Source organism: Schistocerca gregaria, chromosome 2, assembly GCF_023897955.1.
Source record: "Schistocerca gregaria isolate iqSchGreg1 chromosome 2, iqSchGreg1.2, whole genome shotgun sequence".
NCBI classification, from domain to species: domain Eukaryota; kingdom Metazoa; phylum Arthropoda; class Insecta; order Orthoptera; family Acrididae; genus Schistocerca; species Schistocerca gregaria.
In genome coordinates, this window is record NC_064921.1 from 520848878 (window position 1) to 520875568 (window position 26691).

The 26691-nt window shown below is 38.2% G+C and overlaps 1 protein-coding gene across 9 annotated transcripts in view; it reads left to right on the top strand.

Annotated features, from left to right (window-relative positions):
* The window catches only part of LOC126329925 (glycerol kinase-like), a 260608-nt gene that overhangs the window by 203866 nt on the left and 30051 nt on the right, over positions 1 to 26691 (top strand). For 8 of the 9 annotated variants that reach the window (XM_049996234.1, XM_049996242.1, XM_049996251.1 and 5 more), the window contains one exon: positions 13990 to 14195. In XM_049996234.1, coding sequence (XP_049852191.1) covers positions 13990 to 14195 — 206 coding nt within the window. Of the gene's footprint in view, positions 1 to 13989; positions 14196 to 19306; positions 19419 to 26691 lie in introns of all 9 variants that reach the window. The other variant, XR_007562628.1, reaches the window with a different exon arrangement.

A 26691-nucleotide genomic window follows, 5' to 3' on the forward strand; every position in this document is an offset into this window, starting at 1 on the left:
ATATGAGTACATGGCTTTTACATTTTTTCTCCCTTCCACAAAGCCTGACTGTGTGTCAAATTCACAACCTATCCACTAACTCACTGATTTTATCAAATGTCAGTTCATTGTTGTTGTAAGGTGTTTGCTTTCACTTACCAGTTAATATGATAATTAAAAGGCAGTCTTGATCACAAATTTCTTTTCATCGGCGAGACCAGTTTCAATCTTTAAGGATCATCGTCAGATTCTGAAATAATACACATACACACAGAGAGATCTTTACAGTAACATATATACACTGAAATAAAATTGCAAACTACATGTACACAGATGGCAGGTGGACTTCCATGGAGAAGGCTGTGCCGACCCACATTGCTGAACTGACTGCTAAATGGATAGGCAGGGAGTGGTCTTAAATAGCACTAGTCCCACTCACCGTCCTGTGTATGACACATCAGTGTTAACCAATCAGAAGTACACTGTGTACTATTAGCATAAAATGTATTAAAATAGTCTATATTACCAAGATCTCAAGAAGAGTTATAGTTAAAATACATCAAATACCAGAATGGCTAAGCCGTGTCTCCGCAATATCCTTTCTTTCAGGAGTGCTAGTTCTGCAAGGTTCGCAGGAGAGTTTCTGTTAAGTTTGGAAGGTAGGAGACGTGGTACTGGCAGAAGTAAAGCTGTGAGGATGGGGTGTGAGTCATGCTTGGGTAGCTCAGTTGGGTAGAGCACTTGCCCGCGAAAGGCAAAGGTCCCGAGTACGAGTCTCAATCCAGCACACAGTTTTAACCTGCCAGGAAGTTGCTACGAAAGAGCTGTCCGTCACAAAATATAAACTGTAGTAAATAATTAGCTTAAAATAATGTAGTCTAGGCTGTGTGTTATCCATTCCATAATATACGTACTGTTGATATATGAAATAACTGTCAAAGGTTGCTATAGTGATAGAGAGAAGCTACTAGCAAAGATGATCTATATAAATGTTAACGGTTGCCGTAGAAATGTTAGTTAATGTAAGTGCAGCTTTCCAGGTCTACATATATAATAGTTGGAGTTTTATATTAAAAACAAAGGTTCCAAGACTTACCAAGCGGGAAAGCGCCGGTCGATAGGCACAATAAATAAAACACACAAACACACACACAGAATTTCTAGCTTTCGCAACCTGCGGCTGCTTCGTCAGGAAAGAGGGAGCGGAAAGACTTAACTTAGGGGGGAAAAAGGATAGGTATATACTCGAGCGAGCGCGCGCGCGCACACACACACACACACACACACACACACACACACACACACACACACACACACACACACACACACACAAGCAGACATATTTAAAGGCAAAGAGTATGGGCAGAGATGTAAGTCTAGGCGGAAGTGTGGAGACAAAGATGATGTTGAAAGACAGGTGAGGTATGAGTGGTGGCAACTTGAAATTAGCGGAGATTGAGGCCTGGTGGATAATGAGAAGAGAGGATATATTGAAGGGCAAGTGCCCATCTCCGGAGTTCGGATAGGTTGGTGTTGGTGGGAAGTATCCAGATAATCCGGTTGGTGTAACACTGTGCCAAGATGTGCTGGCCGTGTACCAAGGCATGTTTAGCCACAGGGTGATCCTAATTACCAACAAACACTGTCTGCCTGTGTCCATTCATGCGAATGGACAGTTTGTTGCTGGTCATTCCCACATAGAAAGCGTCACAGTGTAGGCAGGTCAGTTGGTAAATCACGTGGGTGCTTTCACTCGTGGCTCTGCCTTTGATCGTGTACACCTTCGGGGTTACAGGACTGGAGTAGGTGGTGGTGGGAGGGTGCATAGGACAGGTTTTACACCAGGGGCGGTTACAAGGGTAGGAGCAAAAGGGTAGGGAAGGTGGTTTGGGGATTTCATAGGGATGAACCAAGAGGTTACGAAGGTTAGGTGGACGGCGGAAAGACACTCTTGGTGGAGTGGGGAGGATTTCATGAAGGATGGATATCATTTCGGGGCAGGATTTTAGGAAGTCGTATCCCTGCTGGAGAGCCACATTCAGAGTTTGATCCAGTCCCGGGAAGTATCCTGTCACAAGTGGGGCACTTTTGTGGTTCTTCTGTGGGAGGTTCTGGGTTTGAGGGGATGAGGAACTGGATCTGGTTATTTGCTTCTGTACCAGGTTGGGAGGGTAGTTGTGGGATTCAAAAGCTGTTTTCAGGTTGTTGGTGTAATGGTTCAGGGATTCAGGACTGGAGCAGATTTGTTTGCCACGAAGGCCTAGGCTGTAGGGAAGTGACCGTTTGATATCGAATGGGTGGCAGCTTTCATAATGGAGGTACTGTTGCTTGTTGGTGGGTTTGATGTGGACGGATGTGTGAAGCTGGCCATTGGACAGATGGAGGTCAATGTCAAGGAAAGTGGCATGGGATTTGGAGTAGGACCAGATGAATCTGATGGAATCAAAGGAGTTGAGGTTGGAGAGGAAATTCTGGAGTTGTTCTTCACTGTGAGTCCAGATCATGAAGATGTCGTCAATAAATCTGTACCAAACTTTGGGTTGGCAGGCTTGGGTAACCAAGAAGGTTTCCTCTAAGCCACCCATAAATAGGTTGGCATACGAGAGGGCCATCCTGGTACCCATGGCTGTTCCCTTTAATTGTTGGTATGTCTGGCCTTGAAAAGTGAAGAAGTTGTGGGTCAGGATGAAGCTGGCTAAGGTGACGAGGAAAGAGGTTTTAGGTATGGTGGCATGTGATAGACGTGAAAGGAAGTGCTCCATTGCAGCGAGGCCCTGGACGTGCGGGATGTTTGTGTATAGGGAAGTGGCATCAATGGTTACAAGGATGGTTTCTGGGGGTAACAGACTGGGTACGGATTCCAGGCGTTTGAGAAAGTGGTTGGTGTCTTTGATGAAGAATGGGAGACTGCGTGTAATGGGTTGAAGGTGGTGTTCTATGTAGGCAGAGATATGTTCTGTGGGGGCTTGGTAACCAGCTACAATGGGGTGGCCAGGATGTTTGGGTTTGTGAATTTTAGGAAGTAGGTAGAAGGTAGGAGTGCGAGGTGTTGGTGGGGTCAGGAGTTTGATGGAGTCAGGTGAAAGGTTTTGTAGGGGGCCTAAGGTTCTGAGGATTCCTTGAAGCTCCACCTGGACATCAGGAATGGTGTTACCTCGGTAAACTTTGTATGTAGAGTTGTCTGAAAGCTGACGCAGTCCCTCAGCCACAAACTCCCGACGATCAAGTACCACGGTCGTGGAACCCTTGTTAGCCGGAAGAATGATGATGGATCAGTCGGCTTTCAGATCACGGATAGCCTGGGCTTCAGCTGTGGTGATGTTGGGAGTAGGATTAAGGTTTTTAAGAAAGATTGAGAGGCAAGGCTGGAAGTGAGAAATTCCTGGAAGGTTTGGAGAGGGTGATTTTGAGGAAGAGGAGGTGGGTCCCGCTGTGATGGAGGACGGAACTGTTCCAGGCAGGGTTCAATTTGGATAGTGTCTTGGGGAGTTTGATCATTAGGAGTGGGATCAGGATTATTTTGCTTCATGGCAAAGTGATGTTTCCAGCAGAGACTACGAGTGTAGGACAGTAAATCTTTGACAAGGGCAGTTTGGTTGAATCTGGGAGTGGGGCTGAAGGTGAGGCCTTTGGATAGGACAGAGGTTTCGGATTGGGAGAGAGGTTTGGAGGAAAGATTAACTACTGAATTGGGGTGTTGTGGTTCCAGATTGTGTTGACTAGAATTTTGAGGTGTTGGGGGGAGTGGAGCTGGAAGTGGGAGATTGAGTAGATGGGAGAGACTGGGTCTGTGTGCAATGAGAGGAGGTTGAGGTTTGTTGGAAAGGTTGTGGAGGGTGAGTGAGTTGCCTTTCCAGAGGTGGGAAACCAGGAGATTGGATAGTTTTTTGAGGTGGAGGGTGGCATGTTGTTCTAATTTGTGGTTGGCCTGTAGGAGGATGCTATGAACAGCCGGTGTGGATGTGGGAGAGGAAAGATTGAGGACTTTGATTTGGGATAGGAGTTGACGGGTGTGTTCATTGGCCGAGTCGGTGTATAGGTGAAGGATTAGGCGGGTGAGGGCTATGGATTGTGCAGTTTGGAACTGGTATAAGGACTGATGGAAAGAAGGGTTGCAGCCGGAGATGGGAACTTTAAGTGTGAGGCCTTTGGGGGTAATGCCAAATGTCAGACAAGCCTGAGTAAATAAAATATGGGAGCGTAATCTGGCTAGGGTGAAAGCATGTTTGCGGAGGGAATGTAAATAAAATTTAATGGGGTCGTTGTGGGGATGTTGTGAGGTTGACATGGTATTAGAAGGTGGAAAGGGTAATATGAGGTTAAAGTGAAAATAAATAGAAATATATATAGGGAGAGATAAAGGTGTGAAGAAAGTCGAAAAAGTGTTGGTTTGAGATGAGCTTTGTTGATCCTCTGCTGAACTTAGGTTGGTGAACAACAATGGGTGCAAAGAATAGGTAGTTATTGTCTCCAAAACATGTTAAAGGGTGGGGAAATTCAGGAAAATTTTGAAAAAAGTTTCGGAAAAAAAATAATTTCGAAAAAAGTTTGAAGAAGAAATAATAACATTTAAACCTGTGGGAAGCTGCTAAAAAATGATCGGTTATGTGGGGAAAACGGGAATGGAAATAAAACGAAAGTTGTTGGAAATAGCTGAGATGGTTGTTTAATGGGTGAAAGGAACTGAAGCTGTGAAATAGTATTCACGAGTTTACACGAAATGTTTGTAATCTTGGAACAGTGGATTTTATAGCAGCGGTTATGTTGAAAGCGTTAATAATTTTTAGGTTATGGTTTGGAAGTAAATTACGTATTATTGAGTATAATTAGGCAGGATAAAATGTATGGTAGATTACGGAAAAAGGGAAGACGAATACAAAGTGAAACTACTTGTACAAACAAAAAGAGAAAGTAAGATGATAGAGAAGATTTCGAAATGCAACAGAAACAATAATAAACGTAATAGTTGGGTTCAAATTAATGATGATGTAAATAAAATAGAAAGAAACTTCCACATGGGAAAAATATATTAAAAACAAAGATTCCAAGACTTACCAAGCGGGAAAGTGCCGAGAGATAGGCACAATAAATAAAACACACAAACACACACACAGAATTTCGAGCTTTCGCAACCTGTGGCTGCTTCGTCAGGAAAGAGGGAAAGAAAAGGAAAGATGAATGGATGTGGGTTTTAAGGGAGAGGGTAAGGAGTCATTCCAATTTTGGGAGCGGAAAGACTTACCTTTGGGGAAAAAAGGATAGGGATATAAATTCCAATTTCGGGAGTGGAGAGACTTACCTTAGGGGAAAAAAGGATAGGTATATATTCGCGCGTGCGCTCACACACACACACACACACACACACACACACACACACACACACACACACACACACAAGCAGACATATTTAAAGGCAAAAGGCAAAGAGTTGTAATTGGAGTTGTAATTGATTAACTTTCCCTTATATCCAGGACCAGTTTAAAGGCCAAGTGACACACGATGCTACTTGGGGCACCAACATGGGAGGGGCACCAGAGGCACCACAACTGTAAAATTTCTATGCAGGATGTATTGTAATTTGTGGCAGCCACTTGGGGCCCCAAGCTGAATGGGGTGCCCAAGTGTAAGATTTGTACACAATGTCTATCACGACTAGCTGTGAAAAACTGACAAAGGTGAAAGTGTGCAAGGGAAAATGAGGTGGGGGTTGCCAAATGATAAGTCGCTTCTGTGGAAAAGTGTTTTTGAACCATCCATGCTTATACATCAATTGTGTATATTGTGACACAGTCCCAGTAATTAGAAGTATGTGGCATAATCTTCATATGGTTGTAATTGGTTCAGTATAACTCTGAGAGTTGATGACCTCGGAACACAGCTCCTTGAAACAGCATTCTAAGCACTCTATCCATCTGTGCCATGTGCTAATTTTAAAATACAGGTCAGTTCGTCTTTCTCCTGTAAACCTTAAGGCCTACTGTGCCAACTGCTATCTTCTGTGCCATGATATGTAGAAAGATAATCTTCAGTTCACTTCAGTTTTCATAGGGGAGTTGATCTTACGGTTTATCAAGTTGATCTGTACAAGGAAATCATTTAGCATATTTCTTGCATGTTGCCATATAACAAACAGTGTAATGGAACAACGGGAAATCCAGAATGGATTAAACAATATTGTGAAAAGAAAAGTTGCTACTCACTATATAGCGTAGATGTTGAGTCGCACTTAGCCACAACAAAAAGAAGCTATATTTGTTACAGTCGTTTTGTTTTGCATATCTGTGACTCAGCATCTACACTATATGGTGAGTAGCAACTTCCCTTTGCACAATATTGTTGCAATGTAAAGGAAGAAATATGTCAGGTTCCAACGGTACACATGAGCCACAACTGGTGAAAGTTGCTACTTCGTTGCTCCCCTCTAAGTATATCCTCTTGAAAAGGAAGTAAGGAAGTCAGTAAGTAAATTGGTCAGTCAGAGCTTACCTGAAGAGGTTTGTAGTACTAACATCTAAATCCTGACATATTAACTCCAAGAAATCCTTAATGTCCTATCAAAAGAGCAGATGGCACAATTTACCAGTGGATGGAAAAATGGGAGATTTGTACCAACTTCAATTTAAAAGCCAACAGCTGTCATTCATTGTCACAGGGGAATGGAGTGGTGAGAAACCTGTTACACAAGGCTTGTGCCCCCAGTGACAAAATGTCTCACTGTTGTTGTTGTTGTTGTTGTTGTTGCGGTCTTCAGTCCAGAGACTGGTTTGATGCAGCTCTCCACGCTACTCTATCCTGTGCAAGCTTCATCATCTCCCAGTACCTACTGCAACCTACGTCCTTCTGTATCTGCTTAGTGTATTCATCTCTTGGTCTCCCTCTATGATTTTTACCCTCCACGCTGCCCTCCAATACTAAATTGGTGATCCCTAGATGCCTCAGAACATTCCTACCAACCGATCCCTTCTTCTGGTCAAGTTGTGCCACAAACTTCTCTTCTCCCCAATCCTATTCAATACTTCCTCATTAGTTATGTGATCTACCCATCTAATGTTCAGCATTCTTCTGTAGCACCACATTTCGAAAGCTTCTATTCTCTTCTTGTCCAACTATTTATCGTCCATGTTTCACTTCCATACATGGCTACACTCCATACAAATACTTTCAGAAATGAGTTCCTGACACTCAAATCTATACTCGATGTTAAGAAATTTCTCTTCTTCAGAAACGCTTTCCTTGCCATTCCCAGTCTACATTTTATATCCTCTCTACTTCGACCATCATCAGTTATTTTGCTCCCCAAATAGCAAAACTCCTTTACTACTTTAAGTGTCTCATTTCCTAATCCAATTCCCTCAGCATCACCCAACTTAATTCTACTACATTCCATTATCTTCGTTTTGCTTTTGTTGATGTTCATCTTATATCTTCCTTTCAAGACACTGTCCATACCATTCAGCTGCTCTTCCAAGTCCATTGCTGTCTCTGACAGAATTACAATGTCATCGGCAAACCTCAGAGTTTTTATTTCTTCTCCGTGGATTTTAATACCTACTCCGAATTTTTCTTTTGTTTCCTTTACTGCTTGCTCAATATACAGATTGAATAACATCGGGGAGAGACTACAACCCTGTCTCACTCCCTTCCCGACCACTGCTTCCCTTTCATGTCCCTAGACTCTTATAACTGCCATCTGGTTTGTGTACAAATTGTAAATAGCCTGTTGCTCCCTGTATTTTACCCCTGCCACCTTTAGAATTTGAAAAGAGTAATCCAGTCAACATTGTCAAAAGCTTTCTCTAAGTCTACAAATGCTAGAAATGTAGGTTTGCCTTTCCTTAATCTTTCTTCTAAGATAAGTCATAGGGTCAGTATTGCCTCACGTGTTCCAGTGTTTCTATGGAATCCAAACTGATCTTCCCCGGGGTCGGCTTCTACTAGTTTTTCCATTCGTCTGTGAAGAATTCACATTAGTATTTTGCAGCTGTGGCTTATTAAACTGATTGTTTGGTAATTTTCACATCTGTCAACACCTGCTTTCTTTGGGATTGGAATTATTATATTCTTCTTGAAGTCTGACTCGCTAAGGAACTGAGAAACCTAAAAGGCTTCTTTTGTGAAAATGGCTACACAGGACAACTGATTCAATGCACACTACACGGACACTGCAGCTGAAAGAAACGGAAGAGGAACTTGAGAAGGCTACTGTGTTTCTTCCATTCGGTTCTGCTTTTTTTGTGTGTGTGGGGGGGGGGGGGGGGGGGGAGGGGGGGAGTGGACTGGACCAATCACCAACAGCTAGCAGATTACACAGTTGTTTCCTACCTACCTACAAAGCAGGCAAACTACTTCACAGTGTTAATGATGATCTCTGTGGTCTATCAAACCCTATGTCAATGTGGCATGACATTCATGCAGGAAACAGTGAACACAGTTGAAGTTCACTGCTATGAACACCCAGTGGCCGGCCTACTTACTTCCTTCAGTACTGCAAATATGCAGGGCAAAGTGTTCTCTCTTCCATAGAAAGAATTACACACATGTGAAGATTCTGCCACTGACTGCAGAGTATTGGATTTGTGACATAAAAGAAATAATTTTGTCATAAGTGTGGGGCAAATTAATCAATTGTGACTGCTGTTGTAATGTTACCAAAGCTTTGGGCTTATTAAAAGGTGGAAAAAGATGCTCTGCAGCAACAGTGAACCAATTTGTGATGATAGTCAAGCACAAGTGGGCATATACTTTAAAACATCACCAGATGTCTATTCCAGTCAGAGCAACAATGGACCAGACATTTCGGGAAAGGGAGCATGGAGATCAAAACCTCATGCTTGGTAATAGAATTTAATCAATTAGTGTCATAATTTCATTTAATATTGGGTGTTTTACGATGTGTGAGATCGAGCTGTAAGACTGAGATTTATTCTCTCATCAATTCTTGGAGGAACTTAAGAGTAACAAATGGTGTATGATAATGAAATTTCATTTTTATTGTTACTAATTTATGACACTTTTTGCTTGACTAAAAAAACTTTTATCTCCTCATACTGTAAATATTCTCCTTTTGTTTGTTTTCTTTAATTTTTTTTGTCCCTCTTATATGTGGAGTATTAGTTTAGACATGCACCTCTGAAATTTTTTCCAGAAAATACAGCTAACCAAATGAAGTAAAGTTATTCTTTACTCAAGTTAAAATATGATACACAACCCACTGCCTAAACAGTTTTCTCATCACTTTCATCTTGTTTATGTTGTATGTATATCGGACTGATTTTGAGTGTAGACCTTGATAGTTTTACTTTAATTTTCAGTACAGCAACCTTTTTTTTTCCCCCAATTTGAATTCTGATTGGATATTCATAGTTGGGTCTCAAATTTTGTTTTTCTATGTGATTCTGAATGCTGCTTTTTTCGTGATTACGGCTCCTTGAGCTCATTACCTTTCCTTTACATATGTGAATTATTGATTGGTTTTCATACACTTCAGATTTCTTTTTTAGCAGAATTATGGTAAATGTTTTGGAATCCATATTTATCTTTAGAGTGTTGCTGAAGCTTCATACAGTTTCTTAATGCCTGAAACTTTTCCCTAGTTCGACAGAGCTCCTCAGGTTACCTATACAATTACATGGCTTTTTGGGGGGCTTTATGTGAATAAGCAATGTAGTTGCTAATGTCCAGTTGTGGTTTCACACACACACACACACACACACACACACACACACACACACACACACACACACACACACACACAGAGTAATATTCTGTACAGGTACAGTGCAACTGATAATTTATTACTAAATCTGTATCATCTTGAACAGTTTTCAGTCCCAGGTTGGGTCTATTTGGAACATAAGCCCCACCATGTAGTCCTATTTTCCCACTCTGTTTCTTTTTTCAGTCTGGTCCAGTTCCTGCCTTTTTTGTTCCAACACATTTGTCTACACCTTTCAGCCTTCTATTCCTTGGTCTTCCTCTTGGTTGTTCCCTTCGCATCCCTATTTCATGCATATTCTTGAGAATCCTCTTGTTTTCCTTTCTCATTAAGTGCCCATACTATCCTAGCCTTGAGGTTTCTATCGTGCTCTGCAGGGGTTCCTATTTCATTATTTCTCTTACCATTTCACTCCTCATCCTGTCTCCTTTGTTTACTCTTACCCTACTTCTGAGGAACTTAATTTCACATACCTGTAATCTGTTTACATCATCATCCATGTTTCAGATGCATATGTTAGTATTGGGATGTAGTAAACATCTTTACAGTACCTACTTGTTTTTTTGTGGAATGTCTTTATTCCAAACCAGCCTCCTAACAATTTGCAGGATTACCTGTGCCTGTCTGCCATGTTCACTGATCCCTATCTCATTTCTTCCATTTGCCTCCATCACACGTCCCAAGCACTTGACACTCTCCCTCTTCTTCAGATGTTCACCTCCAGTCCTCATTCTAATTAGTCTATCTTTCTTTCTAGTTGTAACTATGATCTCTTATTGGTTCACATTAAATTTCATTCCCTACTGTCTCACAGTTTCTTCCCAAGCATCCAACTCTTCCTGAATATCCTTCCACCTGTTTCCCCAGATCATAAAGTCATCCATGACACCATTGCTTGTCATATCCAGTTTTTTTTCTTCTACCTTGGTCATTATCTCATCAAAGACCACAATGAGGAGAGGTGACAATGCACTACCCTGTTTCACACCACTTGTGTGCTGGAACCAGTCTGTCCTTTCATTTCTGACTTTCTCACAACTCTGACTTCCACAGTATATATCCTCCATTCTGCTTGTCATATCTTTCTCCACTTCCTTCTTTTCTAGTGCTTACTGGACCCTTTTTCTAAAGACGATATCAAGTGCATTTTCAGTATCAAGAAAAGCCATCACAAGGTCTTCCCCAAATTCATAATGGTGCTTCTGGAGGTGCCTCATTACAAATATGAGGTGAACTGTTGACGTCCCAGATTTGAGGCCATGCTGTTGGTCTCTCAATTTGTACTTTACCCTTGTTTGGATTCTGCCCTTGAAGATGTTTTCATATACCTTGGGAGTCAACATTGTCAAAAGCTTTCTCCAAGTCTACAAATGCTAGAAACATAGGTTTGCCTTTTCTTAATCTATCTTCTAAAATAAGTTGTAGGGTCAGTATTGCTTCATGTGTTCCAACATTTGTAAGGAATCAAAACTGATCTTTTTTGACGTCGGTTTCTATCGGTTTTTCCATTTGTTTGTAAAAAATGTGTGTTAGTATTTTGGAGCTGTGGTTTATTGAACTGATAGTTCAGTAATTTTCACACCTGTCAACATTTGCTTTCTTTGGGATTGTAATTATTATATTCTTCTTAAAGTCTGAGGGTATTTCAACTACATAAGTGATTTATCCCTGACATAGCAGGACTCTTCAAAAGCTGTAATATTTGCTGATGACACATGTATAGTGATGACTGGTCCAAATACATCCATACTAGACAAAGCCAGGAGAATAACGGAACAGACTTAAAACTAGACACAGCTAACAGTGTAATCCTTAACCTAACGGAAATTCATATGATATAATTTCACACAAATAAAAATAACTTACAGGTACCAGAAGTAGAGATCAAAGGACATACATTGAATGAGGCTTCATGCATAAGTTCTTGGGCATCCCAGTGGATAATGAACTGATAAGGCCCCAGCATGCGGATAAGTTAGCCAAAAAGCTCAGTTTTTGCCCACTTTGCGCTCAGAAATATCTCGTTGTGTTGACTGCAGACAGGAATGTTAGCATACATTTACTCAGTTCTGTTATAAGGCATAATCGTTTGGAGCACTGCAACTAAAGTGAGAAAAAGTATTTATTCTTCAGAAGAGTGCAAAAAGAATATTGAGTAAAGTTGATAACTCAAAGGCCTGCAGGAGCCTTTTCATGAATACGGGGATTCTTTGACTCTCATACCAATTTATATACTCCATAACGGTATTTGTCATCAATAACAAGAGTGAATTTTGAATGAATTCCACACTTTGCAACCATAATACTAGAACTAGAAACAATTTTCATGAAGATTACATCTCCCTCTCTAGGGTTCAGAATGGAGTTTTATGCTCTGGTGCTAAAGATGCCACTGGAAATCAGACATGTTACTGAAGATCCCCAAATATTTATGAATACCTAATTAGCCACTCCTACAATTTATCAGGATACTGGGATCAACAATGTAAATTACTTGTACTATAATACTAGCATCTTGCAATTAAAGTGCAGCTACTCGCAGAGATGCAGTGTGGGCTGTAATTATTGTATGGCAGCGAAACTTGGTAAATGTTCTAATGCATTAATGTGGAACCAATTTACTCTTGGAAGAAAATTCCAGTTTTGGCCATTAGATTCAAATCTGGCACTCTGAATGCAGGAAAGACATATAGAAGTGTTTCCATGTGTAATGGATTAGTAACAGGATGTGAGCAGGAAAGGTCAAACTAGTGAACAAGCATGTTGATTTTACTATTAACTGCTGCTTACAAAATTTGTTCAGTATGAGCAGTGGGGGTGTTAATGGGATGCTGTACAGCACCAGATTTGCACCTGGTGGTCAAAATTGAAGTAAATTTTTTTTTAGCAGCAATCAGTTCAGGGTTAATGCATTAGCACATCTGCCAAGTTTTGCTGCCATGCTGTAGTTACAGCCCTCACTGCATCTTCATGAATAGCTGCACTTTAATTATAACCTCCTGGCATTTGTAATAGAGCTGAATCTTCTAGTATATATGCAACTGATAGTGGTCTGTGTAAATTTATACAGAAGCTTTCTTTGAAGTATTAGAGGGACTGCAACTGAGTAGTATAGGAGGAGTAACAGTGCCACCCCCCCCCCCCCCCTTTTTTTAAAATTATCAGTTTCAAGGATTGGTATAATTTTGATTTAGTATACTTTACAAAAATAGCCAGCAGGGTTGCTTCTAGCTGTCATACATAACTTCATTTGTTTCACATCCATGAAGACTCTCCTTCATGATGCAATGTATGCAACACAGTGTTTGGATGAATGAATGAAGATGAATACAACAGATGAGAATACGAGCAACATCTCTGAAAGATTTGTCCACTTCCAGGGTTGTGATGTGTTTTCAGACACACCTAAGGCATATCTTCCATGTTTAACTGTGTCTCTCTTTCCGCTTACAGTTATAAGATATGAAAATACTTTGTACCTTACAATTACTTCAAAAGCGAGCTATCGGCTGCACTGTCGGTGCTTTCTTGCAAACACACTATGCGTAGTGAAGTTTCTTATATTTCTGTGCAGTCATTTAAGGTCATCTTACCACAGAGTAGTATCTTGTTACTCTCCTTTTGTCTCTTTCAGAAGTTTGTGTTCCAGGTTAATTGTTAAATATGTTTCAAATCAAATAAATTTGATATAATGAGACCTAATGTTGTACCTAAGAAAAGACAAGGTACAGATCAGTGGTTTTCTTACATATGACTTGGGCAATGGTCTCTGGGGATGAGATTTTAGTTTGTGTAAATTTTATGTGTGGGGTCAAGTTTTTATGTATAACCGAAAAATCCAAAAAACTATTTTGACTTTTTTGATATCCTTGAGGACAGTTTTACTTGCGACCTGTGGAAGGAATATTAGCCTATCAGATCTTCATAAATATGTAGCATGTAATTTTTTTCTGAAAATGTTCGACATCCTGGAAGATCTTCTCATGGTTGTTTTGTGGAATGATCGTGTACCTAAGCTGTTATAACTGTGAATGACAGTTCCAATTCTCAGTAATTGATATAATGCAGAATCCTTTCAATATCAAACTATTTTATGCGGCCCAGTAATAGATTTAGATGTGGTTGTCAGTGGGTCTGTATCAATACCACCACACCATAGTAAGCAGGTTATTTAACTGTGGAAACAAATTTTTAAAATTATTCAGTTTAGTTTATCCTGATTCTAAATACTCTCATTCATTCACTGATGTATTTAGAGGATTCATGTAGTATATTGTGATATTTCATTTTGACAGCATCCTCTGTGGATTGACACAGTTTACTACAAAGTGCCATATTATTCGAGCTTGTTTGGAGGCTGTCTGTTTCCAGACACGAGACATATTAGAAGCAATGAAAAAAGATTGTGGATTTCCTCTGAGGAAACTGAAAGCTGATGGAACAATGACACAAAATGATTTGCTTATGCAGCTTCAGGCTGATATTTGTGGAATCCCTGTTGGTATGTACATATTTTTAAATCTATTTTCCATCTTCTGTCAAAATGATGGCATCTTAGCAGATTTTATTCTGTCCTTAAAAACAATTTTAAGTGAAATGTGTAACAATGTTTTTCTAGGGCTTGTAAATTTTCTCTGAACTTTACACCCAGGCATAATGTCACTTGATTAGGCATCAAATACCTCTTTGTGGGGGTTGTTAATTAATTTGAAACTGGAAGTAAGATGACAGCACAAATATGCTGCTGTTGATATTCTTTATATTCTGCTTCAGTTTGTCATCTAATAAGATTGCAATTAGACCACAGTATTTCAGAGTGTTCAAAATTTCCAATTGAGAAACTGAGATACTCCTTTAGCTCCAGATCTACTTCTTTTATAATTTCTTGTTCAATAGTTGTTGCATAGCATTTTTAATGGAGGCTTAAATTTACCTATGACAGCAACAACAAAGGCTTTTTTTTTTTTTTGTAAGTAACTAACTAGAACAGCTACGTAATTCTGCTTGCTTTGCCAGATTTTATGTTGCTAAAAGCTGGCTTCAGCATTTTGAAAATGATCCATTCCTTCATATATTAGCTACACTAGTAACAATGTGTAGTGCTTGGATTTAAACATGTTAGTCCCATTTTCTACTCTGATGAAGAGAAGTGGGGGGGGAGGGGGGAGAGAGAGAGAGAGAGAGAGAGAGAGAGAGAGAGAGAGAGAGAGAGAGAGATAAACATAAATGCACACTGCTATGGCACTGAAAAATATTTGCCAGATGTTAAATAAATTTGATGTCACTTAATTTTGCTATGTCCTAACGTGTAGATAATTGATATTTGTACAGTACTTTTACACTGGGAAGTAAGTTTGTAACTGAATGTGGATACTGGCATGATGATAGACGATATGATATTATAGCTCAAAAGGAGAATGATCGCTTAACACTTTGTCCCCTAATTTGTAGAGTAGAAACTTGCACTAGTTGTTCTTGCCATATTTTCAGCTATAATAGTAACTCAAAGGTAGTTAATGGAAAAAAACTTGCTTAATGTCGTGTTTAATACTTATGCTATTTAATTAATATGTATATCAACAAAGAATTTTATTTTTTACAATACTGTTTTCTAAACAAGGAAATATTAGTCAAGAGTTCATACAGGTTTTTCAGTAAGTTGCCTGATTAATGTGCAAAAAAATTTAATAATGAGCATACATTTGGTCCTATGTACAGTTACCATGTTCGAGGATCTTTTCTGAAACTATTGTCTACTGTATGCAATAAATCTTGAATCACAATAATTGATGCTGACTTTGGACTAAGTAGGCTGTAGCTCATATCTTTATGCCACCTTTCCACCCTGAGAGCTTAGCAATGATGCTTCCTTAAACTTTGATAGTGCACAGGCTGGAGAAAAGAAATTTGTGCTTCATAACTTCCTTGCACTATTTGTTTTAGATTTAAGTTTGTTCTTCCATGTTTTCATAAAATAATTTGAAAATGGGGTCGGGGGAGGGGGTTTGTCAGCGGCATCCTAAAATAGTATTGCATTGTCTCGATTGCCCTGAAGATATTGCAGAATTTGGAACATGATCAATAGATTTCCAGCTTTCCTCAGAGTATGCCCTCAACCTTGGTCTTCCAAGCTCTTGAAAAATGTTATACATGGGAATAACTCCACCACTTGTCCCTAAGTGCCTCATCTGATCTCCTCTTTTACTTCTACTGTAAAGTGTTGTATTTGAAAATAAAACCTCTTTGGAATTATGTGTTGAAAGCATCATTGAACTGAAGTCCAGATAAAAGCATCAAGTATTTTGTTCCAAAATTTCTATTTGAACACAGTCTGCATCATCTTCAGTCATCTGCATCACCACCACCACCTTCTAAGAAATCAGTATAACCATCTTCACAGAATACACATGCAAAAAATATCATCATTGATCACACCACACGTTACCATGTTGATAAAACTGAGTGCATAGCAGAACACGGTCACCGTTAAATCCCACATATCAGAAGGAAATATACAAGCTGCTTCTTCAGTATGTTCAACTATGTATCAACATATACTTGCACTACAGTCACTACTGAGAAACCAAATTACACGAAAATGATGAAAGCATATTCAGGAATAAGAGAAATATTGAGGAATCACACCTATTAAATTACAGGCAGCAGACTTTATGGCACGCCAATCGATCCCATAATTTTGGAGGTATCATCTCAGAGTATTAATCTTTCCTTAAGTGGCTGTGTCCTAGTGCTAAATTTAAAATTATATGGAACTGAAATGTGCACCTCTCACTATGAGTTTGGGAGAGAAAAGCTTTGTCTTTTCACTGGGTAAATAAATAGAGAACTTTACTTAGTGTGAGCAGAAAGTAATTGGATGGGTAATCAGAAGAAAGTGCTAACACCCAATATAGTAAGGCTTAATATGATCACATAAACTGTTTTTTTTTTAATGCACCACATGCTGATAACAATTAGTTCCATGTGTGTCATTAGAAAGCACCTTTTATCATATATGTTTTGTCCTTTTGTAACAATGTTCTTGTCTTTGAACTTAACCAAACATTTAGTTGGTAAATAACTCAAAATAGCCTCTTGTATGTTAGCCCTTTTTTCCATCAACCCCTTCAACTGACTGACTATATTGTGCTGCATAAGTTGTATTTTAGTTACACGAATTTAACCTCATTGTGATGCCAGTATGACATAAATCTCTATTTATAAAGCAAACTGATGTATAAAGCAAACTGTGTTATATATTAATTGTTTTCTTCTCCATATTATGCCAAATCAGTATAAGTCACAGTGTTTGTTGGCATTAAATCCAGATTTTTTTTTTTTTTTTTTTTTTTTTTTTTTTTTTTTTTTTTTCCTAGGAACACAGAGGTAAAAAATTCTTTATGGATGACTTCTAGTAATATTTCTCTTAACAAAGAATTATTACCCATGTGCAGCATGTTAAATAGATTTTGTGTAAAATTGTGCTGCATAATGAAATCAAAAGAGAAATTTAGGAATGAAATTGAGTAGATTGTGACATTCTGCTGGTCACGATGATAGATGGCATGTTAAAACCCAAACTGTCCTTGTTTTATTTTTTGAGAAATGATGTAAACTATTTCATGAATTTACAAGCAAGAACTGGGACAAATCTTTCTTCCAACTTGAGATTCTTCTGTCCACATCTACCTCATTGTCAGTTAAAACACAACCTAAAAATAAAGTCTGAAGCATGGGTACACAAAACAGAATATATGGTTTTTATGTGTCATCTGTACAATTCATTGACAGTTTTTGGAGTAATTGAATAAGTCAACATGTTATGACAGCTGTTGCAGAAATACATGACCTGACATGTAGACAGCAGGTGTTGTTTCAAATAAATGATTATAGTTGAAAGTATCAGCTTTATGAAGCATAAGTTTGAAGTTTGATGATGCTATATTGTGTAGTATTTGTTTGGCAGCTCTCAGTGAATTTATAAACATGGATGAAACTAGTCATCCTTATTGAATACTTTCATTTGAAAAGTAGTCCAACTGATATTAAATCTGAGCTAGATTCTACTCATTGGAGAGTCCACTCCTTTGTTTACAGTAGTAAAATATTGGATGGCAGTGTTTAAGTGAGGCCAACACGAACATCTTAGTCTACCAAATGAGTTAAGCACAACAGAAACATTGAAGAAAATCCGCAAAATGTTATTAGACAACTGTCACCTGGAAGCGTATGAGCTAGCAGAAATTTTAGATGGTTCAAGAAGTACTGTAAACATAGTGTCTGAAAATTTGGACATAAGAGAGCTATGCCTGAGGTGGGTACTGTGTTTACTCACAATGAAACAAAATCATCATCGTGAGGGTGATTCAGTTTTGTGTCTGGCAATGTTTTAAAGCTGTAAGGCTGAATTTTTGCATCAGTGTAAACATGGATGAAACCTGAGTCCATGACTTGACACCTGAGAGGAAGGAACAGTCAAAACAGTGTACTGAAAGCAGAGAATTGGCTCCAAAGAAGGCAAATATAGTTCCAACTGCAGGCAAGGTCATGGCATCCGTGTTTGTTTGGTTTTTTTTTTTTTCCAGTGGAACAGAACTTAAATAATGTTACCAGGTGGAAAGCATCAGATTATAGGAAATAAATGGAATGATTTAGCCATACAGATAGGTAGGGACTGTTACAGAAAAATCACATACATAGTATTTTGAGTTTACACAGGGAAAATTTACAAATGTAAGCTAGCATTAAGCATCATTAGACTGTCATGCAAAATTCTTTTGGTTATAGAAGAGGGAGCATAAGCCAATGCTGAAAATACACAGCTTTGCATACTACATACAGATGTTGCCAGTCTGGATGTTAACCTAGTTTATGCAGCTTCTTCTCAAGACAACTTGGATTTAATTTTTCATATTTCTTAAAGAATGGGTTGGTGCTCATTGGAAACAGTTTAAATACTGACAAATCATGAATTCTATAAATGAGATTATTTGTTCTAGAATTAAAATTAAATTACAGACAGGGGACTTTTAAAAATGTTAGTGAAGTTTATAAAAAGCAGATTGGTTACCTGACTACATCCAATTACATTATGAGAATTAGTCTAGGGCTTCTTTATTTTAGTTATCTTGTAATGTTTCACATTCTACTGCAACAATGAAGTATTCTTTGGTATGCAAAACATTATAAGTATAAATAATGTAATTTATCGTGGTATTTATTTTTCTCTAAATGATTCAACTTTTTGGAAACAATTATCCTCTTGTTTGAATTGTGGGTTAACTGAAAAAGGAAAAGAAATTAAGACTTCATCATTTTCCACACTGGCTCTGTTTATGATGGCCATGCATTTATTTAGCATCAATGAAACAGACAAAGTAGGAAAGGAGTACATCATTTAACTTGCTTGTCTCAGATGCAAGACATGAAATACATAGTTCTTATATTGATATTAATAATTACTGATTGCATCCATTTTCATTTACATCCATTATTCCACGAAAATCCCAGCTACTTAGCAGCTGTTGTAGTATCAGTATATGATCTTTTATTTACTTGAATGATTTAGATGACTTTTCCGCTGTAGTATTTAGTAGCACTTTTGTTTGATAGTATGGAAATGAGTTGGTCGCTGCCCCAACAAGCATGAAGACAGATTGTTCCAGTACCTGAATCGTGGAGCATTTAATGATCAGTATCTTCAATTGAAACTAAAGGATTGGCAGTGAGTAGAGGTGGTGCATGCTGTTTCTGCTTACTATTTGACATTTTGAAGTGAATCTGCTGTCATTATGGTATAAATATGATAACAGCAATACTCTGTGAAGAAATGGGTATAATCTTATGAAGATGTGTAATCTGTGAAGTTTGATATATCATTCAGGGATACACATTTACAATTATACTTTATTTGTCTGAGTTTTATCTAAATTTAATGTTGCGGTGCTAAATATACTTTCTGTTAAAGCTATCGAATTTCAAGATAAGTCTGAATGCTACAAGATGGTATGATGAGGGAGGTAATAAATGCAAAAATTGCTGTAGAACTTTCTGCAACCTATAATTATTTCATTTTTTCCCCTTAACACAGCCTTTTAATTCTTTGATTTAGTACCATACTATTAAGTTATTTTATGGGATATTAACTGAATTTTCTGTTGGTTATTGACGGAACATGTCAATAATATGAAGTAGGAAAACCTTTCCTGGTTTTCTGAAAAAAAAAAGAAATTGTGGGATGCTTGATTGATTTGAAAGATCCTTCATGACATGCCAAATTACAGGTATTTTCCTGCCAGAGCTATACTACAAATGGAACATTTATTGAGATGTTTGCATAGCTATAATCACCTAAACACAAAGAGAATTAAGTATAAGGAAGGACAACCACTTGTTTCGTAAAATAAATGTAGTTCAGAGATTAAGTATATGAAAAAATTGTTAATGTCTGTAATGCACTTTCAGTTTCAAGGATCACTCGCACTCCTACACCTTCCCTACTTCCCCCTCCTCTCCGTACCTCCCTGTCCTCCTGACCCTCCTTTCTATCTTCACCTCACCCTATCTACACCCGTCCCCATCACTGCCTCTCTGTCACTATCTTCCTTCTCTCCCTCCCCATCTCACTCCCCATCCCTCCATAAATACATACGTAACTCCCCTCAATCCACCCTCTACCCACCCACCTACCTACCTACCTACCTACCTACCTACCCACCCACCCACCCACCTACCCACCTACCCATGCCCCTCCCCCTCATCCTCACCGCCTTCTCTCCTCCAACTCAGTAGCTCTCTCTTGGCCTTCACAAGCACCCTGTCACCTGCTCCTCACAAGCTCCCCGTCACCCTCAGCCTCCCCCCCCCCCCCAAATCACAAGCTCCCTGTTACCCTCACGCCCCCCCCCCCCCCACCAACATCACTAACTTCCTCTCACACCCCCTCCATCCCACCTCACTAGCTCTCTCTTCTGTTCACACTCTTCCCCCTTCGCTTACCCCTGTTCTCCACACTGGACACTGGACTCTTATTCAGGAGGATGGTGGTTACGATTTACCAAAAATCACTTAAGGCAAATGTTGAGAGTATTCATTTGAAAGTGCATGTACTCTTCCAATCCAAGCTTGTGCTCCACCTCCAGTAATCTTGTCAGTGATGATACTGTAAAACCAATAACTCCTTCCTTTTCCTCCCCTTTTCCTCCCCTTTTCCTCCCCTCTCGTCCTCTGCCCCCTCATCCTCCATCCCTCCCTCTCCTGCCCCTCCCCGTCCCTTGTACCCTTTCCTGTTACACTCAAGCGAGAGGAAAAACAACTGTCTATTTGTCTCTGTACAAGCCATAATTTCTCTTATCTTGTTTTCATGTTCCTTACAAAAGATGTAGATTGCTGGCTATAGGATAGTACTGCAGTCAGTTGCAAATGCCAGTTACCTAAACTTTCTCAGCAGTGTTTTGCATAAAAAATGTCATCATCCTTCAGAGATTCCCATTTGAGTATATGGAGCATTTCTGTAATACCTGCATGTTGATAAAACCTACTAGTAAAAAATGTTGCTGCGTGCCATTGAATTGCTTCGATATCTTACTTCAACCTGACCTGGTGGGGATCCCAAAGTCTTGAGCAGTACTCAGTAATGGGTTGCACATGTGTTCTATACATGGTCTCCTATATAAATGAGCTACACGTACCTAGAAGTGACCATTTGCTACCACCCTTACACGCTGTCCCACTTTGTACTGCTTTGCAGTGTTACACCTAGATATTTAATCAATGTGACTGTCAGGCAGAGCACACCACTGATACTGTATTCAAAGATTATGGAATTATTTCTCGTACTCATCAACAACTTAAATTTTTCTAAATTTATAACAAGGTCCATTCAACACACTCACATTGTCTGTCAGATCATTCGTTTATTTTACACTTTCCAGAGGCACTCTCGACAATACTCTTGTCTCTGATGAACAGGGTAGATGCTGACTGTCCCCAGACAACATACTTCCTTCAGAAGTCTTTGAACCATTCTCATATCTGAGAACCTGTTTTGCATGCTCAGACCTTCACTAAAAATCTACAGTGGGGGCCTACATTAAATGCTTTCCAGAAAATTAGGAAATTTGAATCTGCCTATTGCCCTTCATCTGTGGTTCACCAGATATTGTGAGGGAAAATTGCAAGTAGAGTTTCGCATGAGTGACACTTTCTATATCCAATTTGTGGACAGAAACATTCCGTCTCATGAAGGTTATTACATTTGAACTTGGAATATGCTCAAGAATTCTGTGGCAAACCAACATTTAGGATATTGATCTGTATATTTGCGGGTCTATTTGTTTTGCATTCTTACATACAAGTCACCTACACTTTTTTCCCTGTCACTTGGGTCTTTGTGCTGGGTAAGAGATTTATGATAAACGCAAGCTAAGTAAGGAGTCAATGCCAAAGAGTACTCTGAGGAAAACCAAACTAGGGATTCAATCTGGACCTGATGACTTATTCGTTCTCGACTCTTTCAGTTGCTTCGCTGTAATAGGGATGCCTATCACTAAGTCCTCCACGTGGGAGTCTGTCAGCGGTCAACCACAGGTACTTTAGTATGATCATCTTGTGTGAATGAGTGCTTTTAAAAACAAGGTTTGAAATTTCAGCTTTCTTTTTGAGGGGTTCCACAGCCTTACCAGATTGGTCAACAAGTAACTGAACAGAAGTCTTTGACCCACTTAGCAAATTTACATAGGACCAGAATTTCCTCAAGTTTTTGGGAGATCCTTTTCTAGTATGTCAGTGGATGTTGTTGCATGCTTTGATCTTTATATAGGCACAGGAATTTCTAATAACTTCTGCCTGTCAACATTTCTGAATTCTTTTTTGAACTGAGATTGCAACTATTCTGCTTCCTCAGAATTGTATTAATTTTGATATTGAACTACAATGGGTCTTTTCTGTCCTTCATCTACTTACTTTGCACACACTATACATCTCTAGAGCACAATTCACAATTGATTTAAAATTTTCCCATACCTCCATAACCATCATATGGGAACTAAATTCAGTCCAGTCATTGTTTAAGTAGAATGCTAACAACTGCTTGTCTGCTCTGTCCAGGATAAAAGCTCTCCTGCCCTTCTTGATGGTTTTATTATTGTTACTAACCCTTGTCACTAAATCATCTCAGTCAGTAGTACCAACATAATAAGATAAGGATATCTATATTGTATGTGGGGTGTCGAACTAGCTGCTCAAGATGGTTTTTGGAAAATGTTTTCAGAACTGCTTCACAAGATTGTCTACCCTTACCACCTTCACTGAATCCATGGAAGTCCCAATCTATACTTTGTAGGTTAAAATCACCTCCAGCTATTATGGCATGGTTGAGATGCTTCTGCACTACTTAAACTTAGTTCTCATTTGTGGCAATTGAACAAGCTTCACAGAAATTCCTCTCTCTGAAATATGACCATCTTTTTTATCTACATGCTGTTAAAATTAAAGGCTACTTGTGTAACTGAACTCTTTTTCGTAAATTAATGGAAATATTGTTATTTCAGCTGTTTAAATGTCCTTAAGTTTTTTAGTGACTGGAATTCTTATAAAACTGAATTAGTTTTTCTAATATATTTGTGGATGGTATTCCTCCATTTTTGCTACAGATATTAAACATGATTTTCACAGAACACAGTGTGCCCGTTGGAAGAAAGAACACTGAATTGCCTAATGTGATCCATGATTGGTTAGAATTTATGCAAGTTATAATATCGTGAAAAGAAATGTAGGAATTATGGATGTTACTATTGAAGTTATGTATTTTTGTAGCTAGACAGACATCAGATACTTCAGACATAATCGAAATGTCAGAAGAAAGTAGCAAAACAACTGAGAAAGTAGTGACACATCTTGTATCATGTGATTAATACAGTAAATATTGCCACTGTTTGACCATTATTCCTGTGTAAAGTGCCACTGCCACACAGTAAACATACATGTTAGCTCTCTAGTTGTCAGCAGAATACAGAATTTTTAAACAGACACTATTACAGATATGAACGAACTTAATCAGATTAGCTGAAAAATGAAATAGATTGAAAATGGTCATTTTAATGGTAGTGGTATCTGAGTATTTGTTTGCAGGAGAAAAGGATAAAGAAATAGCTGGGTGTGTTTCTGATAGCCTGAGCACTGGATTTAAAGCATGTATTTAGCTGAACTTAGACTTACAGATATTAACAATATCTCATCAAGTGTTGAAACTAAAGATAATTGCCCATCTGTGAACCACTGATAAGCAATAAATCTGCAGTTTAACTGGTGCAGCAAAATTTTCTCATTGTTCTCTCTTCTAAAACTGACACCACTACACAAGTGCACAAAGATGGACTTAATTTCCTATTTTACCTTTTTTATATTACACTGAATGCATTTACAGAGGAGGTTGTAAGAAATAAGAGAACCGTAGAACTCCTTTGGGTAAATTGAATAATCAAACTGTGTTATATTACGAGGTTGTCACATTTAGAACCAAAGTTTTTACTTGTGGGATTACTTATTTTAAAAAGTAATATAAGTTCACTCCATTATGAACTTCAGAATTAACCAGTGTTCAAATATCTTTTTAAAACATTCTTCATTTTCATTATGTGTTCTAATCTGCTGCAGAATTTTTTCCAATTCTGTAACATAAAGTAGTTTGATTGGCATTATGACAGTCTGCATAATAGATTGTGTTAAATGGCAGTCATAGAGCTCCATGGTTAGTACACAATACCTTCTAAAGGCAAAGGATAGAAGCAAATAAAGAATTCATTGACAATAATTGTTTGAAATATAAATGAGATGCATCAGTTGTTTTGTGTCTGATATATCCTTTACATTATTTTAATGTTCTACTTCCCTCATTATCTCAGGAAAAATTTCTCATATCTGGAAAATTTTAACATTTGTGTCAGTATGTGTTAAGGATAATTCGATGAGGTTACTTTGTAATCTGCAGTGAACTGACCCCAGTGGCTTATTTTCCAGCATTTTATGTTAATTATTGCAGTTCTGTAGCATACTTTACGTTTTTGTTTTATGACACATTAGAAATAAATAAATAAATAATGCATGGTGTGCTGTGAAGTGCACTTGGCTTGGAAAATCCATCAAAACTTTGGATGGAGACTCATCAGATTGCCTACTTTGACTGTATAAGGCAATACAACAGTTCAGACATAACTAGTATATATTGTAACCAGTCATGAATTATGTCCTTTGTACACATTTCAAGGTGTAATACCTCAACATGATCTGCACATTTCCAACATGGTCTGATATGGCATTGATTTGATTGTGAGTAATATTGCGGTGTTATAGTGATAAGTACTAATAACAACAAATGAATAAATAAATAGTAGTGAATCAAGGATGGAATGTAACAATATTATGAAAGGAATAGTTGCTGCTCATCATATAGCAGAGATGCTGAGTCCCTGATAGGCACCACAAAAAGACTGCCGGAAAGTGAGCTTTTGACCAACAAGGCATTGTTAAAAATGAACAGAATATGCTCACACATGCATGCAAATGCAAGTCTCACACACACATGACCACAATCTCTGGTAGCTGAAGCCAAAAACCAAAAGCTCACTTTCCAACAATCTTTTTGCTGTCTATGTGCAACTCAGCATCTCCACTATCTATTGAGTGGCAACTATCCTTTTCATAATATTAATAAATAAATAAATAGTTGAAGATATAACAAAGTTTCTTTAATTTGTAATATAAACACCATTGCAAATTTCATCAAAATTTTGAGGGAAAATTATGTTGTTGTTTTCAGTGGCTTTGTACTTTATTACATATTTACAAAAAACTTGTATAACAATGTTTAGTGTCCCAACCAAAACAAGAAGCTTAGGAATGTATCATTTGAAACCCTGTGGAATTTTACAAATTGATCCAATGACATAACTTTATATTGGGACTGTGAACCAACTGTTGTTTGTTGCAAAACAATTTCTCTGAAATTGTTGACAGTCAATTATTAATGCTAGAACGTGGTAAATAATTGTAATGGACAAAATAAGTAGTTCTTACATGTCATGTAAGACTTCTTGTAACTTAAAACTAAAATGAAAATGTCACCTGCACTACTTAAAATTAGTGACACTTAATACATTCTTTTTAATGACACACTTATTAAATTTTTTGTAGACGGTATCCACATTTCAGTGTTAAAAGGAAACAGTCCCTTTATAATGGTTTCTGTGTGCATTGATGTTTCCTTTCATTTCACAAATCCATATTTAACAAAACACTATATTGTGTGTTCCGTTTAATACACTTCATTGCTATTGTGTGATGATTAGTTGCTCTTTCCCCATGTCTGTTAGGTGGTTAGGTGGTTTTTTTTTTTTTTTGGGGGGGGGGGGGGGTGGGAGAGAGAGAAGGAGGGAGGAATTGTTTAATGGACATATCACTTCAAGCCCAGGAGGAAATCTAAAGTATTTGTCTTTTCTCATCATTCTTGACTTCTTTGGTATTCCTGTAGTTAATGTTCCACTTCTATTCATTGCTATATTCAGGAAGTACAAATTCAGTGGTTTCTTACGTAATTATGTTTCAATATGTCATATCAATAAATTTCATTCGGTGAAGAATGCTCGATTTTTCTGGCATCAGTGTGTTGCTGACACCAGGATCTGTAATTTTGTGTCTTATATAGCAGAATTCATTCACTTCTAGCCTGTTGTTTCTGATTCATTACAAAGGTTATTTTATTTTCCTTTAAATTTCATCACATTCTGTCTGTCATTTATCCTTACACAAGATTCTGTACTGAACAGGTGCCCATACCATTTAACATTTACTACAAACGTTCATAATTTCAATCAGAGAGGCTATGTGCCTGTGAACCTTAATGAACCTTAATGTTTCTATTGCATTGTTAGCTCTGTTCTGAGACTTATTTTACTTCCTTCATTGTATCTCTAACATACAAAGCAACATAGTGGCAACAA